Raw genomic sequence first — 18720 nt, 5'->3', positions numbered from 1 at the left:
TACTTGAATTATTTGAATTATATATACATATATATATATATATATATATATATATATATATATATGTATATATAATTCAAATAATTCAAGTAATTAAATAGGTTAACCTATTTTAACTATATACAAAATAGTTTTTACTGCTTCTTAAAGACAGACGCATGACTTTTAAGAGAAAACACTCAACACTGAGTATTTGATTTGAGCACTTTGACAAGCTTATTCTTGTAAACCTCTGTAGATGCCAAAAGGTGCTTGAGGTTCCGTTCAAATGACCATTGAGTGCACTTTAAAGTGTCCAGGCCTGCAGTACTCCGAATGAACTTTGCATGCACTTCTTGCTGGGCCGTACACGTTTTGACCCGGGGTCACAGACGAAGCAAGGATCAAGCGCTAGAGCACAATTGGGGCAAGAGAGCGATTTGAGAAGCCTTTGTTGGAGTATGCGAGCGGGTGAAAATGTCAGCAGTGGCTAATGGGCAAAATGTCCGTGCCTGGATGACACTTTCAAATAGGCGTGACCCTTGCTGTGAACTTTCGTTTTGGTAATTGCTGGCCAGGCCTGTGCGCCGCCGCCTCAGTGGCAGGCCTGTACTGACACGCTACGTCACACTCCAAGAGCTTGTGTTTGCAAACTGTTTAACCGAAAGACCTCTCGACCGAGGGTATTCATTTGCAGTGTTTACACTTAGACGGACTTGATTAAACTTCTGGGCAAGTTGCTGTGCCAAGCTGGAAGTTGTTCAGATGCTGGTTTGCTCCATTGTTTTTGAATGGAATCTGGATTCACAAGCATAATGAGTGACCCCATCTTGCCCCTTTTATAAGGATTAATTAGTTGCTTGGGACGGGTCAAGCTAGTGTCAGACATCTTGGTTTTTCTTGGTTACTTAAGTTAAAAAGTCACATTTTCACTGCACACAACCTGAAATACTTTTCGTTGGGCAATCAGGATTTGTTTCAGATTAATTTTAACGTATAATGTTTTAATTGTATGTATATATGCTAGTATTTATGTATTTAATGTATGTTTCTTTTTATTATTATATATTTTTAAATATATTCTAATATATTTCTTTGTTGTTGTATTTAATACATACATACATATTGGTTTTTATTTACATACATTTGGTTTTTATTTACATACATTTCTTTATATATTTATTTTTTAATTGTATTGCTTATATTTATTTTTTATTGTTTTTGTATATTTATGTATTTGTGTTTTTTTAATTATATACATTTCTTTACACATTTCTTTATTATTTATTTATGTTCTATTTATTTAAATTATATATATATATATGTGTAATTGTTTTTATTTATTATTATTATATTGTTCAGATTTATTTTTAATTGTTTATATAAATGTATTTATTTTGTGTTTTATTTGTATTTATTTATTTGTTGTTTATATTTTTATTGTTTATGAATATATTCATGTATTTGTGTTTTTATTTACATACATTTCTTGACATATTTATTATTTACTTATTTATGTTATTGTTTATATTTATTTTTAATTGTTTATATATAAATGTATTTATTTGTGTTTTGATTTATTATTTATTTATTCTTTATATTTATTTTTAATTATGTGTGTGCGTTTGTGTATTCATATATTTAATTTTATATTATTTAATTTTTATATGTATTTTTTTACTGTTTATATACATTTTAATTGTTTATATATTAATGTGTTTATTTGTTTTTATTTATATACGTTGCTTTAGATATTTATTTATTTTTGTTTGTTATATATTTATCGTATTTTATTTATTTTATTTTTAATTGTGTGTATACATTGATGTGTTTATTTGTGTTTATATAGATAAATATATACACACACATTTCTTTAGATATTTATTTATTTTATTTAGTATTTATTTTGTGTTTTTATTTTTTTATTTGTATACATTTCTTTTATTTATTTTTTGTATGTATGCAGTTGTATGTATTTTTTTTTTATTTAACTATAATTCATAACAAGTTTTTTAATAGATTATTCTTATTAAACATTTATTATTTTACCTAGTATTTTTATGTACAATATATTTTATGCTTATTAGCTCACTATTTGTATGAGAAACACAGTTGCTGTCTATGTTCAATGTGTATTAAGTTATACTTTATTTAGGATGGTGTCTTAAAAGGCTGCTGCCCAAGTAGGAAGGTGTTTTTGGAGCAAACAATATATAAATGTAGTTGATTTGGTTTTAATGTCACACAGCTCTATTCTACACACATTAGAAAGCAGTGTTACAATATGAATTATATTTCCTGTTCCTGCTTTAAATTAATGAGCTGTCTTCTTTCTTTCTCTCATCAGCATCTGAGCCCAACTTGAAGCTGCGATCCAGGCTGAAGCAGAAAGTTACGGAGCGCAGGAGTAGCCCGCTGCTTCGGAGGAAGGATGGGCCAATCACCACTGCAAAGAAGCGCTCTCTGGACATGGCAGGTGAGAGAATTCATCTTGAACATCATTCACATTTTATGCATAGTGAAAGAAGGTAATGTCAAAAATGACTGGCAGAATCTCCTGCATGCACTGCTAGGAGGGACTGCTAGGCCGTGACTTCAACATTCGTTCATTCTTTGCTGAGACCAAATTAATGAAGTCCGTTTTCTCTCAGAATCGGCATGCAGCAGTGCTCCTGGTTCTGGTCCGAGTTCACCCAACAACAGTTCAAACAACATTACCAATGAGAACGGCATCGCTGGATCAATCTCCAACAGCTCAATGGAGGTAAAATCATGGCAGCGTGTTTGCAGTATGAGTAAAGTTATCATGGCTTCCCAAACTAGGGTTCGACAGGGGGTTTGTGAGCAGATGGAAAACAAATCAATAATTAAATGATAAAAATTTAATTTATTAAAATAAATGTTTAAAATAAATAATAATTAATTAAATAAATAAATAATAAAATAATTATTTTTTAAAGTAAATGTTAAAAATAAAAACAATCAAAACAAAATACTTATTAAAAGTGAAATATTATATTTGTTTTTCTGCATGTTATATGAAAGCAGAGAATTGTGCACATTTTATTATTGTCAATTATTTATATCTGTTAATATGTTAAATTTTTTCGGAATCCCAATTAAATCACTGAGGAATACAAGAACAATTTACTTTAAAATAAAATACATTATATTATATAAAGTTATATTATATTTTATTTTATATAACTGTTACGTTTTATTGTACATTTTTTAAAACTATTAATTAATTAAATAATTATTTTTAGATGACCCAGTGCATTAATTGCTTGAATTTAAATAATAATAAAAAAATCAATGCTTCTTTTTATTTGAATCACAAACTAAGATTATACTGTAGATTATCTTTACATTATGTCAAATTATAATATGTGAGAGTTGTAATATATTAAATTAGAATATAATAATATATTTTAATATAAAATACATTAATTCTTTAGATTAAAAAATAAAAATAAAATACATATGTATGTATTAAATAATTTTTATATAATTGATATAGATCTATATATATATATATATATATATATATATATATATATACACATTAGTCAGAGAATATTCATATTTTATTATGATATTATATATCAATCAGAAAATATTTATATTTTATGATGAATATTTTTTTTATCAAAAACCTTAATAATAAAAATCAAAAACTGTAAATTGTAATAAACTAATACAAATAAAAAATATTATATATTATAATTAAAATTAAATATATATATATATATATATAAAACCAATCACAATAATACAAATAAAAACTGTAAATTTTTGATTGAAATGATTACAAGTTGTAACGTTGCTTCGCGATTGTACGTAATCTACGGTTAGGTTAATATTAACTGCATTGATTGTGTGAGAAATTATATATTATGACTATTATTACCCATACAAATTCATCTTCAGTAATATTCCTTCATAAAAGCCCATTTTAATGCTTTTTAATTAGGCACTTTGCTTCACTGTGCCTAAGGAAACCTTTTAAGCGTGATAAAATTACTGCAACACATGACATCTCTCTCGAAGCTTGTTAGTGTTATTCCTAAATGGACCTCTAAATCTCTTCACCTCCTTGGATGCTTCAACTTTAGGATACATTTCAGCACTTACAGTTTAGCTTTATCGGAGGCCACACTTGTCGCTTGTTGCTTTGGGAAGTGTTCAGCGATTTTCCTGGCCGTTTCCATGCATGTTTTTCAGCCGCGGACAGTCTCCTTCTGTAGACGGCTCCCGCAGGGGTCCGGAGAGCGACCAGACAGAGCTGTTTGTTTTTATCGGTGGGGTTTATTTATCTGTGCATATGTTGGTGTGTGTGTGTGTTTGTGTGTGTGTGTCGTTCCAGTCATCTTTGGCGCACAGACTCGCGGGCAGAGAGGGTCCTGTTAGCCAGCTGTCTCTGTACACATCGCCCTCCCTTCCCAACATCACCCTGGGCCTGCCAGCCACCGGCCCCTCCAGCGTGAGTCCATCTTTCTTTCTCTTCGTCATAGAGAGGCCCCTGTCTGGACCGTCAGGGGGCCACATGTGGCTTTCAGCACCAGTGGCGTTGCAAAAAGAGCCTTTTGAGAGACAATAACTGACCGCGGCTCGACTGACGCAAGCGAGACATAATTTACAGGGGGAATGTCCTCTCTATTTTGCCCTGGATTCTTTTCGAATTTCGTTTTCTATTCACATAGGTGGCATCCGGCCAGCAGGACGGTGACAGAATGGCGGTGCCAGGCTTGCAGCCAGGAATACCCATAACCACTCCGTTCATGCCAGGAGCCCACCTGCCTTCGTACCTGGCCGCCTCCACCTTAGAGCGGGAGGGCGGCTCGGCACACAACACTCTCCTGCAGCATATGGTGCTTCTGGAGCAGTCGGCCGCACAGAACTCCCTGGTTGCAGGTCAGTGGCAGTCATAATAAGCAATGTTGATGTTACTAGGACTCCTTAACCTGGAGAGATGGGGCGGGCGGTGGTGTTTTTGTTGAAGTTTTATAACGGGAAGTGAGAAGAGATTGTCTATGACATACAGTATTACAATTATACTTGAATTAGATTTTATATTAAGAAATTAAATGTAAAAAAATAAATAAATAATCATGTCTTGTAACACATAAGGGGTGAGCTGTGTCACTAACGAGAACAATTTTCTTTAGAATAAAATACCAAAAATACTTCTTTATTATATTATATGATATTATTAAAATATAGAAGCATTTTTATAAGTAGTAAATATTATTTTATTTTGTAATACTATTTATTTGTATTAATAATATATTTATTTTTAATATATTTCTTTATTTCTGTATGTCTTTTCTTTATCTATTATTTATTTAAAATATTTTTATGCATTTATTTGTATTTTTTTTATTTATATACATTTCTTTATATGTATTTTTATTTATATATATTTATTTATTATTTAATTGTTTATTTTTGTTTATCTGTATCTTCAATAGTGAACAATGTTTTTAAGAAATATATTATTTTGTTTAAAATTTCAAATTTTATATTATATTATTAAAATACAAAAATTTACTATTTTTATAACTAGTGAAGTTAATTTTATTTTGTAATATTTCTTTGTATATTTCTTGATTTTATTATATTTCTTTATCTAATATTTATTTTATTATTTTATGTATTTATTTGTTTTTTATTTTTATTTATATACATTTCTTTATTTCATTGTTTATATTTATTTTTCTGTATGAATGTATATGTAACTATGTATTCATTTAAAATTTTCTATTTAAATGTATTTCATAACACATTCCATAGTGAATCTTATTTAAAATGATTGATTATTCTATTTAGAAATTATTATTTTATGTAGTATTTTTTACTGTGCCTTTTTTATTGTGAAGTTGTGAAGTTAAATCATTAATGAAAACAATTTGTATTATTATTAAATGAAATACTTACATTATATTATGTTATATTATATTATATTATTAAAATACAAAAATGCACTATTTTTAAAAACTAGTGAATTTAGTTTTATTTTGTAACTAGTAAATTTAATTTTACGTTATAGAGTTTATTATTCAAAATGTGTGTGTGTGTGTGTGTGTGTGTGTGTGTGTGTGTGTGTGTGTGTGTGTGTGTGTGTGTGTGTGTGTGTGTGTATACACACACACATTAAATTATACTATATTATATTAAAAATAGTATATTATAATGCATTATTATTTTATGAGTTTTAACTGACATTTATTCATAACACATTCCATAGTGATCAATATTAAAAAATAGATTTCTTTAAAATAAAATATCAAAAATACCTTGATTTTTATTGCATTATAATTAAATTAAGTACTTGCAAATATGCAAAAAAATGTATTATTAGTAAATTTTATTTTATTTTATAATAATAAATTTTTTTATGTTGCTTTATACAGTTTAATATAAATTTTTATGTATGTATGATCATTTTAATTTATATATTTTTTCTTATATAATATTAAATTGTTTTTATATATTATTTATACATTAAATTATACTATATTATATTAAAATACTATATAATAATGTACTGTTATGTTTTAATGTTTAATTTTATTATTATTAACATTTTTAAGATATCTTTAATCCTGGCATTTAATATTAAATTAAAACTAAATCTGCTAAAAGCATACATATAAATGCAACGTAAATATACAGTAATTACACTACATTTTAGCTGTTGTTTTAGTTTATAGGGAAATATGAAATATGCAGCTCTCCTGTCTGATTTTGCAAAATCAGTACAGAAAATTCTTCATTTTCTTTCAATAGAAGAAAATTAGGCACAGTTTACCCTGCAGCATCTGACGCACTTTACCCCGCCGCTCCCTTTTCATTTCTATAATTCACGTCTAATCTTTGCAACTGTTGTACTGCTTGGATGTATTATTCACACGGTTTGTTAATTCTCATAATACACAAATATTTCTCATATTTGTGACATAATTCCCTATTATTTGCACATTACATCTCGAAATTGCTTCAAAGGGGGGTCTCCGAACAGCCAAGTGCCCCGGGGCCTCGCAGGATCATAATGCGTCGCGCTCCGTTCCCCCCCGCGGATGTCATGCATTTATTGGCTGTAATTAGTCCGGCATAGGTTATGCAGCGCCCTTTATAAATTGGATTCAATTTCCTCCGATACGCACTAAAGAAGGCTCATTTTAATCAAATTAGTCATAGGCGGTGTTAATTAGCCTCATGATGTGCCAGGAACGGCTTCACGAGAGACGGGAGAGAGAGGCTGCCAATAAGAAGAGGTCAATACTTATCCTGAGGTTGAGAGAGAGAGAGAGACGCCTCGCTGGCGCAGTCAATTCTGACTAATGATTTGTGCCATCATAGACCATCACGGTAAAGAGGAAACCTCTTCTCTCTTCTCTCTTCTCAGCCCACTGTTGTCAGGGAGACTAGCGAATCCAGCGCACAGGAAGTGTACAGTCGTGGCCAAAAGTTTTGAGAATGACACAAATATTAGTTTTCACAAAGTTTGCTGCTAAACTGCTTTTAGATCTTTGTTTCAGTTGTTTCTGTGATGTACTGAAATATAATTACAAGCACTTTATACGTTTCAAAGGCTTTTATCGACAATTACATGACATTTATGCAAAGAGTCAGTATTTGCAGTGTTGGCCCTTCTTTTTCAGGACCTCTGCAATTCGACTGGGCATGCTCTTAATCAACTTCTGGGCCAAATCCTGACTGATAGCAACCCATTCTTTCTTAATCACTTCTTGGAGTTTGTCAGAATTAGTGGGTTTTTGTTTGTCCACCCGCCTCTTGAGGATTGACCACAAGTTCTCAATGGGATTAAGATCTGGGGAGTTTCCAGGCCATGGACCCAAAATTTCAACGTTTTGTTTCCCGAGCCACTTAGTTATCACTTTTGCCTTATGTCACGGTGGTCCATCGTGCTGGAAAATGCATTGTTCTTCACCAAACTGTTGTTGGATTGTTGGAGGGTGTTTTGGTACCATTCTTTATTCATGGCTGTGTTTTTGGGCAAAATTGTGAGTGAGCCCACTCCCTTGGATGAGAAGCAACCTCACACATGAATGGTCTCAGGATGCTTTACTGTTGGCATGACACAGGACTGATGGTAGCGCTCACCTTTTCTCCTCCAGACAAGCCTTTTTCCAGATGCCCCAAACAATCGGAAAGAGGCTTCATCGGAGAATATGACTTTGCCCCAGTTCTCAGCAGTCCATTCGCCATACTTTTTGCAGAAGATCAATCTGTCCCTGATGTTTGTTTTTTTTGGAGAGAAGTGGCTTCTTTGCTGCCCTTCTTGACACCAGGCCATCTTCCAAAAGTCTTGGCCTCACTGTGCGTTCAGATGCGCTCACACCTGCCTGCTGCCATTCCTGAGCAAGCTCTGCACTGGTGGCACTCCGATCCCGCAGCTGAATCCTCTTAAGGAGACGATCCTGCCGCTTGCTGGACTTTCTTGGACGCCTTGAAGCCTTCTTAACAAGAATTGAACCTCTCTCCTTGAAGTTCTTGATGATCCTATAAATTGTTGATTTAGGTGCAATCTTAGTAGCCACAATATCCTTGCCTGTGAAGCCATTTTTATGCAACGCAATGATGGCTGCACGCGTTTCTTTGCAGGTCACCATGGTTAACAATGGAAGAACAATGATTTCAAGCATCACCCTCCTTTTAACATGTCAAGTCTGCTATTCTAACCCAATCAGCCTGACATAATGATCTCCAGCCTTGTGATCGTCAACATTCTCACCTGAGTTAACAAGACGATTACTGAAATGATCTCAGCAGGTCCTTTAATGACAGCAATGAAATGCAGTGGAAAGTTTTTTCAGGATTAAGTTAATTTTCATGGCAAAGAAGGACTATGCAATTCATCTGATCACTCTTCATAACATTCTGGAGTATATGCAAATTGCTATTATAAAAACTTAAGCAGCAACTTTTCCAATTTCCAATATTTAAGTAATTCTCAAAACATTTGGCCACGACTGTACAAACAGGAAGTGTCAAATCCCTGGGAGGAACAGTGATGGAGAGTCTGTCTGGAGCAGAGTGGCACAATAATGCAAAATAATGTTTTCTCACTGAATACGGTAGCATTTCTTCTGGCAATCTATCATTCAGTGTAGTTGATTGTTTCAATTCATAATAGTCACATATTGGATTACTGTGTGCTCTTTATAATACTGCTCTCTGCTGGATTTTGATTGGTCAATTGTTTACTTATTTTTGTATAATTATGCTGCACAGTATAATTGATTGTTGTCCAAGACAAATTGCTACATAGCTGTGCTGTTTTCAGTGTTCATATGATCTGCATGAACAGTGACCAGCAATTAGAAGTTACATAATTTTTATATTTGTATTGTATACACGTACATTGTATATTAAAATATTTTTATATACGTTTTAATAATTTTATAGAGTTTTATTTTATATAATTATATAAAATGAATATATTATTTGTATTATATAGTTATCATTTAAATTATTTAATTGAATAATTTTATTTATATGTAAATTAATTATAGAAATTGAATTATTAGAAAGTAATGTTATATAATTCTATAACTTTAGAAAAATACAATAATTTATGTATTATTTTTATACATTTTATATTGTTATCTATATTTTATTTATTTATTGATTTATATTAATATATTATGTTTATATTTTTATATACAGTTATTATATTTTTATATATATTAACATTTTTATATATGTTTAAATTACTTTGTAGAATTTTGTTTTAATTCTATAATTTAAAAAAAATTAAACTAATGTATTTTTATACATTATATACATATTTTAGTTATTTTAAAAAATATAATTCTATGAAATATATAAAATATTTTTATATAAAATTAAGGAATAGTAGGTTTATTTTATTTATGCAGTTTATATTGATATATACTTTTTATTATTTTTACTATATTTCAACAATTTTTTAGTGTTTGACTAATTTTGTAGAATTTTATTGTATGTAATACATTATGTAATGTTATCTCTATTTTATATTGAATTAATATTTAAAAAATCTAAAATTATGTATTTGTATACATTACATACGTTCAGAATTTTATAGAATACAATTTTATATCTATATTTTATATAAAGTTAATAAATATTAATTATAAATATTAAATATTAATAAAACTATTATATATTATAATGCATTATATATTATTATCTAGATTTTAAATTAAATAATTAATTAATTAATATTTATTTTAGTACATTTATAGAATATTTAATACAATTTATATTTGATATGTATTATATAATTTTATCTGTGTTTTATATAAAATTAATGAATATTAGTTTTGTTTTAGTTTTATATATGTATTATATAGTTATGTTTATTAATATTAATTTTGTAGAATTTTATTTTATGTAATCATATAAAACTATTATATATTATAGTGCATTGTGTGATGTTATATATTTTTTAAATTTAATTATTAATATTTAAAATAATCTAAAAGTATGTCTTTTTATACATTATACATGTTTTAGTAATTTTATAGAATATGTAATGTATGAATTAATTAATGTTATCTATATTTTAAATAACATTACTGAATAATAGTTTTATTTTATATATGCAGTTTATATTTATACTTATATATGATGTTTATATCAATATATACAGGTTTTTTTTTTACTATATTTTAGCATAATTTTACACATGTTTCACAAATTTTGTAGAATTTGATTTAAAACTATTATATATTATACATCTTTATATAATGTTATTTATATTTTATAATTGTGCGTGTGCGTCAAATGAACATATGAATATTCTTTTCCTGTTTCTTTGACATTTTGCACCATATGTTATTTATATTTTATATTTCTTGTGTGTGTGCATTAAATGAACATGAATATCTTTGGCCATCTTTTGGCCACATCTTTTGTGTTTCTTTGACATTATGCACCATTAGTTACATATTTAGGACAGCATATGAACTTTAAAAATAGTTAAGCTTTTAAAAACAAATCTCAAGATCAGCGCTCTGTTCCATTCACTCACACTCTGTTGCTTTTTGAGAAGGATCTTGTCAGTTTCATGTACATTGTGCATTAGACACTTCACGAGCGATCCGTGGGCATGCCGTCTAACACCGAGGCAGAGATGCGCTTCTATCTTCAGCCGTGTGTTCAGGAAACTTAACCCCCCGAGAGCCAAAGCAGGCGAGGTGTTAATTAGTTGGGGGCTGAGTGCTAACTAGAATCTGCTGTGTAACCCAAAGCCCATGTGTTGTGTCCCCAGGCCTGGGGGGCGTGTCCCTGCAGTCCCATCCCATCCACAAGCTCCGGCAGCACCGGCCCCTCGGACGCACGCAGTCGGCCCCCCTGCCCCAGAACGCCCAGGCGCTGCAGCAGCTGGTGGTTCAACAGCAACACCAGCAGTTCCTGGAAAAACACAAGCAACAGTTCCAACAGCAGCAGCTTCACATCAGCAAGGTAAAGCACTCTGTCTGTCTTTAGCTCCCTTAATCACCATGGCAACCAGCAGGATGTGCCTTCCTTATATGGTCTGACCGGAAACACTTTGCTTGTTTGTGTGCATTAATGTGTGTGTTTGTGAGGCTGCAGTCTCGAGCAAACCCAGACTGAATCTTTGGATAGAATCACAATTAAACAGGGTTCAGCAGAAACTAATTTATCTGCTGGTTCCATTTCTCACTTTAATAGAATGTATTTATATATTTCTAAGTTTTAGAGATTAAGAAAGAAAGTTTTCTTGACCATTTTTTCCCCTTTACATTTTTTTTTTTTTTTTATTAAAAATGTTATCCATATTTTATATTGAATTATTGAATTATTGATATTTAAAAAAAAATCTAAAATATTTTTTATACATTATATAGATGTTTTATTAATTTAATAGAATATAATTAAATGAAATTATGATATAATATAATATTGTATATGTATTAATGTTATCTATATCTTATATAAAAACAATGAATATTAGTTTTATCTATGCAAAATATCTATATCTATATATGTTTATATTGATATATAGTTTTTACATTTTTACTATGTATTCAAATTTTTAATTTTGTAGAATTTTATTTGATGTAATCATTATATTATAACTATATTATAATGCATTATGTGATGTTATCTATATTTTAAATTGAATTATTAATGCAATTAAAATTTTACAACATTATTATTACTATTATTATTATTATTATTATTATTATTATTAATAATGACAATAATAATAATAATAATAATAAATCAGCATATTAAAATGATTTCTGAGGCATCATGTGACACTGAAGGCTGGAGTAATGATGCTGAAAATTCATATTTAGCATCAGGAATATACTAAATTACATATAAAATATAATCAAATAGAAAAAAATATTTTGAATTGTAATGATATTTAATAATAATAATGTTTTACTGCATTTTTTAATCAAAAAGAAGTCTGTTATTAATATATTATATAATATATTAATAATTCATTATAAAATATAAATAACATTACGTAATGAATTATAATATATCATAGTTTTACATGGTTACATAAAATAAAATTCTACAAAATGAGTTAAACGTATAAAAATCCGTATAAAACTAATTTTCATTAATTTTGTATAAAATATAGATAACATTATATAATACATGTAAAATATACATTTATTTGAATTGTATATTTTATAAAATTACTAAAACATATAATATATAAAAACAAATAATTTGAGATTTTTTTTAAACATCAATTTAAAATTTAGATAACATCACATAATGCATTATAAAAATATAAAATGGTTTAATGATTACATAAAATAAAATTCTACAAAATTTGTTAAACATGTATAAAAAATGTTAATACAGTCGATATAAACATAGATATACATATACTGCATATATAAAACTAATATTCATTAATTGTATATAAGATATATAAAACATAGTACATATAAAAATCATAATTTAATTATATTTTGCTAAATTACTTATACATCTATATAATGTATAAAAATACACTTTTTTTAATATAAATAATTCAATATAAAATATAGATAACATTGCATAATGCATTACAATATATAATTTAATTTTGTATGATCCCTCTTATTTTGGTAAAATAATTAACATTTTGCAGATTCTGCTAAGTGTATGTAAACTTTTGACCTCAACTGCACTGTATATGCCTTGTCTGTATTTTTACATACATTTTTTCATACTGTATACTTTTTGTGCTTCAGAATGACGTTTTTAATTCATCTGGGAGCTAGTTGATTTGCTTCATGAACGTTTCATTGAAGAATTGCAAATCCCAATGGAGAAAATGAATGAGAAAAATACTTGCTGTGCTCCATCACCGCCCCATTTTATTCCTCTTTGTGTTTGCTCATGGATTGTGTGGTGAGGTCTGTGGAGATTTCTAGTGTTGGGCCATTATCCTATAGGGTTTTGGTTTGTTTCTAATGCCTGTGCTCCCCCCCCCCCCCCACCCACCCACTCACCACCGCAATTGTGCATTATAGATTAGTTATGGGGTTAATCCATGCCTGCACACAAACATGTCAGGATGAGCTCACTGGGTGTGGATCACCTCAGCGCTACACTCTGGGCTTCCGGGAATACTGCCTCTGCTCAGCAGATGTCAGAGGAATTTAATGCTTCCCAAGCATTTACGCTGTTTGGATATGACTCCATTCCTGTGTTTTTAGAGTTCACGAGGGGGATAAGAGAAGACATATGTTGTGAATCAGCGCATGTGTTTTTCTGCATATCTGTGGACTTAATTTGTGATTTTTCCTACAATTTATCTAGGAAAAATCCACAAAATGGATTTAAACATGGTGAAACGTGTTCACACAAAAATGAAAATCAATTCTGTCACTTGTTCCAAACCTGTTCTTTTCTTTCTTCTGTTAAACATGAAAGAAGACCTTTTTAAGAACACATTTTTTTCTATACTATAAAAGTCAATGGCTACCTTCAGCTCTTGGGTTGCCAGTATTCTTCAAAATATCTTCTTTTGTGCTCAACAACTAATAGAAATTCTTAGAACTTTGGAAGAAGTGGTTGGTAAATAAATTATAATTTTAGAACTATCTTTTTTCCTTAGGGGTAGCGCTGAAACCCTATTGTAATTGTTAGAATGGTCACGAATCCGTGATCTCCACATAAAACTGATTGTGCAGACCAAACCGTAAGTTGTAGAGACTTGAAACTTGGAGGGATGGTAGTACTCAGGCCACCTACAACTTGACCAAAGCTCACCCCAATCGGCCTGACGGAGGCGCTACAGCGATCAAAAGTATGAAATCGCTAATAACTCTTAAACCACTACTCCAACTGTGACAAAATTGTTGGGTACATTTGTGAACTAATCCTAGGTTTTTCGTCCGATCAGAACCAAACCAGTGCAGGAAGATTCTCTGGGGGTGAATAACAATAATTAACAAAAATGCTGAACTTTCGACTCACCGTTGAAAATGTTCAAAAGAGACAGGGCCACTTTTACTAAAATGCCTATAACTCAGAACACTGACGTAAGAGCTCAATCTGAGGTCACAAGAAAAAAATTGCAGAGCTTGGGCACTTGGTGGCTTTCACAGCGCTACCCCTAATAAACTATCCCTTTTCATTAGGGGTAGCGCTGAAACCCTACTGCAATTGTTAAAATAGTCATGGATCAGCAATCTCCACATAAAACTGATCGTGCAGACCAAACCGTAAGTTGTAGAGACTTGAAACTTGGAGGGATGGTAGTACTCAGGCCACCTACAACTTGACCAAAGCTCACCCCAATCGGCCTGACGGAGGCGCTACAGCGATCAAAAGTATGAAATCGCTAATAACTCTTAAACCACTACTCCAACTGTGACAAAATTGTTGGGTACATTTGTGAACTAATCCTAGGTTTTTCGTCCGATCAGAACCAAACCAGTGCAGGAAGATTCTCTGGGGGTGAATAACAATAATTAACAAAAATGCTGAACTTTCGACTCACCGTTGAAAATGTTCAAAAGAGACAGGGCCACTTTTACTAAAATGCCTATAACTCAGAACACTGACGTAAGAGCTCAATCTGAGGTCACAAGAAAAAAATTGCAGAGCTTGGGCACTTGGTGGCTTTCACAGCGCTACCCCTAATAAACTATCCCTTTTCATTAGGGGTAGCGCTGAAACCCTACTGCAATTGTTAAAATAGTCATGGATCAGCAATCTCCACATAAAACTGATCGTGCAGACCAAACCGTAAGTTGTAGAGACTTGAAACTTGGAGGGATGGTAGTACTCAGGCCACCTACAACTTGACCAAAGCTCGCCCCAATCGGCCTGACGGAAGCGCTACAGCGATCAAAAGTATGAAATCGCTAATAACTCTTAAACCACTACTCCAACTGTGACAAAATTTTTGGGTACATTTGTGAACTAATCCTAGGTTTTTCGTCCGATCAGAACCAAACCAGTGCAGGAAGATTCTCTGGGGGTGAATAACAATAATTAACAAAAATGCTGAACTTTCGACTCACCGTTGAAAATGTTCAAAAGAGACAGGGCCACTTTTACTAAAATGCCTATAACTCAGAACACTGACGTAAGAGCTCAATCTGAGGTCACAAGAAAAAAATTGCGGAGCTTGGGCACTTGGTGGCTTTCACAGCGCTACCCCTAATAAACTATCCCTTTTCATTAGGGGAAGCGCTGAAACCCTACTGCAATTGTTAAAATAGTCACGGATCAGCAATATCCACATAAAACTGATCGTGCAGACCAAACCGTAAGTCTTAGAGACTTGAAACTTGGAGGAATGGTGGTACTCAAGCCACCTACAACATGCCCAAGTCTCGCCTCAATCAGCCTGACGGGGCCGCTACAGCGGTGAAAAGTATGAAATCGCTCAAAACTCCTAAACTGTCACTACAACCGTGGCAAAATTTCTGGGTACTTTTGCGAACTAGTCCTAGTTTTTTCGCCCGATTGGAACCGAACCAGTGCAGAAAGATTCTCAGGTAGTGAATATCAATAATTATCCAATTATGAGATATCTTGGCCAAACTCAGAACACTTATGCAAGAGCTCAATCTAAGGTCACAAGAAAAAAATAGCTTGGGCACTTAGAGGCAAAAAACATAAAAATGACTATAACTGTGCAACCATTTGTCCTATAAACATGAAAATTGGTGTGCACAGTCTTTGTCCAAAGTGCCACAAGTGTTTATAAGAACAGTTGCTTATCTCAAAATACATGGCCGCAGTTGGCCGACGAATTTAGACCACCTGTTAGACAAGGTTAACGGATGCCGATCAGAGCGAAACTCGTTGGGCCTGTTTGACTCGCCCCCAAAGGTCTGAGGGAAATTTGAAAGAAATTGGCCACTGGGGGGGGCAATGTCGCATTTTTGAAGGGGTGGTTTTTCGCACATACAAGCAAAATATTTGTATCATGCAATAAAACTCCTTATTCCAGACAGCTTTGCCTCTACAACCATCGCTGTCAATCAAACCGTTTGTTAGATGATTGAGAAGATGTATGCTTTTGCAAACTAGTCCTAGTTTTTTTGCTTAATCTGGAAAAGAAACACTCCAGTACAATTCTTTGCACTCTCTAGGACAATAATTATAAAAAAAAAAAATTTAATTCACCCTTTGGGAGGCTATAATGGGGTCATTTATTTGGGGGCCTGTCCAAATTTACTCAAAGTCCTATAAAGCCTAAAGGAAAACTTAAAACTTCATGAAACCTGGTGAGCACATCTGATTCTAAGCAAGCATGTAAAGTTTTAAGGAGATTGGACCACAGCTGGCACTATAATAGCCATAACTGTTAAAAAACAATATTTTTTATGGTAAATTACCTGGATTTGCCAAAAATGCTTTTTTTAAATACTTGATTTAGGTGGTAACAGGCTTGCTAAGTAATGTCTTTTTTCAAATGTGCTTAAATGCCTTAAAGTGCTCGAACCCCGGTAATCGCTGCTTGCAGCTATATTTAAAGTTTCTTCTGTGCAACACAAAATCTGTTTTTGACATTTTCTCAGTTCTGTTCTGTTAAAGCCAACATTTACAACCTGTTGTACTTGCATTAAGTAAAAAACTTCCCAACATTGTAGTTTTGATTCCTCATTTGTGCAATTTAAGTATGCATATATTCAAATTAACATGTCACAATTAGACATGAGAACCAGAAATATTTGGCGTCATTTGCATCATTCTATCATTAATTACTCACCATCATGTCATTCCAAACCCTGTGAGACCTTTGTTCATCTTCAGAACACAAATTAGTTCGAAGCACATATTTTTTGATGAAATCCGAGAGCTTTCTGACCCTGCATAGACAGAAACGGTACTTTTGCGTACCATTTTCTTTGCGTACAAAAAGTGTTCTCGTAGCTTCATAACATTACTGATGTCACATGGACTATTTTAACAATATCCCTACTACGTTTCTGGTCAGAAAGCTCTCGGATTTCATCAAAAATGTCTTAATTTGTGTTCCGAAGATGAATTTACAGGTCTTACAGGTTGGAACGACATGAGGGTAATTTAAGAGCTGTCTTAAATTATATGTTTGGCTTCAGAAATCCCAAAATATAGTACTCAAGACTACTTTTATGGCTTTTTTTCTTTTTGTCTGTTTCTGGAGCTTGACGGCCTTTGCTTACCAATGGACTGATATGTGGGTGGGTAAATGATGACAGAATTCAAATAACCTAATTAATATTCATGACCCAACCCCCAGCTGAAAAAGTTTGTGTGCTGAGCTACTGACGCCGACAAAGTCTAACTTTGTGAACAGCTGAAGATGTTTTAGGTCTAATTATTGAACTTTTATGACACAAAGACCCAGGTGATTGACGTTTTTGGAAAGTTTTTCAGCTTTCAGATGATCTCCGGTATCACGTTTCAGATCATACCTGTCATTTTGGCTTTGACTGATTAATTTGACGGATGTTCATGTACCTGGCATGAACATTCGACATGTTCACTAATCTGAAGGGAGAGATGAAGCTGCGGTGAGGACAAGGGGGAAAACAAAGATGAGAATATGAAAAAAAGAAAAGCTTGTTTGGAATGAGGCAATTGCAGAGCGCTCTGACGTCAATTATGTTCCCTCGGCACATTGCCAGGGGGCTGTGTTTTTCAAGTGTGTGTGTGTGTGTGTGTGTGTGAGGGCGGGGCTAGAGCTGTCATTTCCACGGTGATAGGGTTAGACACAGCTGTCACAGCATGAACTTGAGCCAAGAAGACGGTTTCTTTTTGTTCCTGTTGTTCCAAGAATATGATTTAATGCAACTGTAGCTTTGAGTCTGTATTTTTTGACACAAGATCTCTGTGTTGCAGATGTCTTCTTAAGTTTCTTTCTCGTAAAGTCCTGTTTTGTTTAAGTCATGCAACCTGTCTTACTTCCATTAAGTGATGTAATTTCTTAGTAAAACATATTTAATGTTTTAAAAAATGTGTATTAATAAATAAATGGGGTCAGTTGGCTCATGCTTTGAAATAGTTAGCTACTTTTCAAAGTACTAACAATGTCCACAATGTCAAAAACATCAGATCATGATTTTTTCATGCATTTTTATTTTATATAATAATAATAATTTAAAAAGGTATGTATTGATGTATCTTTTAATGTCATAAATTGATTTTTGTTGTAAATATGGCTGAAAAGATTGTTACACTGAATGACATTTTAGTGGGTGTCTTCTGTAAATGTGTGAAAAATGTGTGAAATTTATTTTTTGCTCA

The 18720-nt window shown here is 32.0% G+C and overlaps 1 protein-coding gene across 1 annotated transcript in view; it reads left to right on the top strand.

The window, feature by feature from the left end:
- The window catches only part of LOC141315381 (histone deacetylase 4-like), a gene marked incomplete at its 5' end in the record, with an annotated part of 37747 nt that extends 24044 nt beyond the window's left edge, over positions 1-13703 (top strand). The window contains 7 exons of the mRNA XM_073832709.1: positions 2327-2455; positions 2631-2743; positions 4346-4462; positions 4683-4893; positions 11261-11454; positions 13543-13617; positions 13686-13703. Coding sequence (XP_073688810.1) covers positions 2327-2455; positions 2631-2743; positions 4346-4462; positions 4683-4893; positions 11261-11454; positions 13543-13617; positions 13686-13703 — 857 coding nt within the window. The remainder of the gene's footprint in view (positions 1-2326; positions 2456-2630; positions 2744-4345; positions 4463-4682; positions 4894-11260; positions 11455-13542; positions 13618-13685) is intronic.
- Between the last annotated feature and the right edge of the window lie 5017 nt (positions 13704-18720).

Source organism: Garra rufa, unplaced genomic scaffold (assembly GCF_049309525.1).
Source record: "Garra rufa unplaced genomic scaffold, GarRuf1.0 hap1_unplaced_027, whole genome shotgun sequence".
Lineage (NCBI taxonomy): Eukaryota > Metazoa > Chordata > Actinopteri > Cypriniformes > Cyprinidae > Garra > Garra rufa.
Note: the sequence above shows the minus strand (reverse complement) of the source record. Positions and strands in the feature narration are given on the sequence as shown.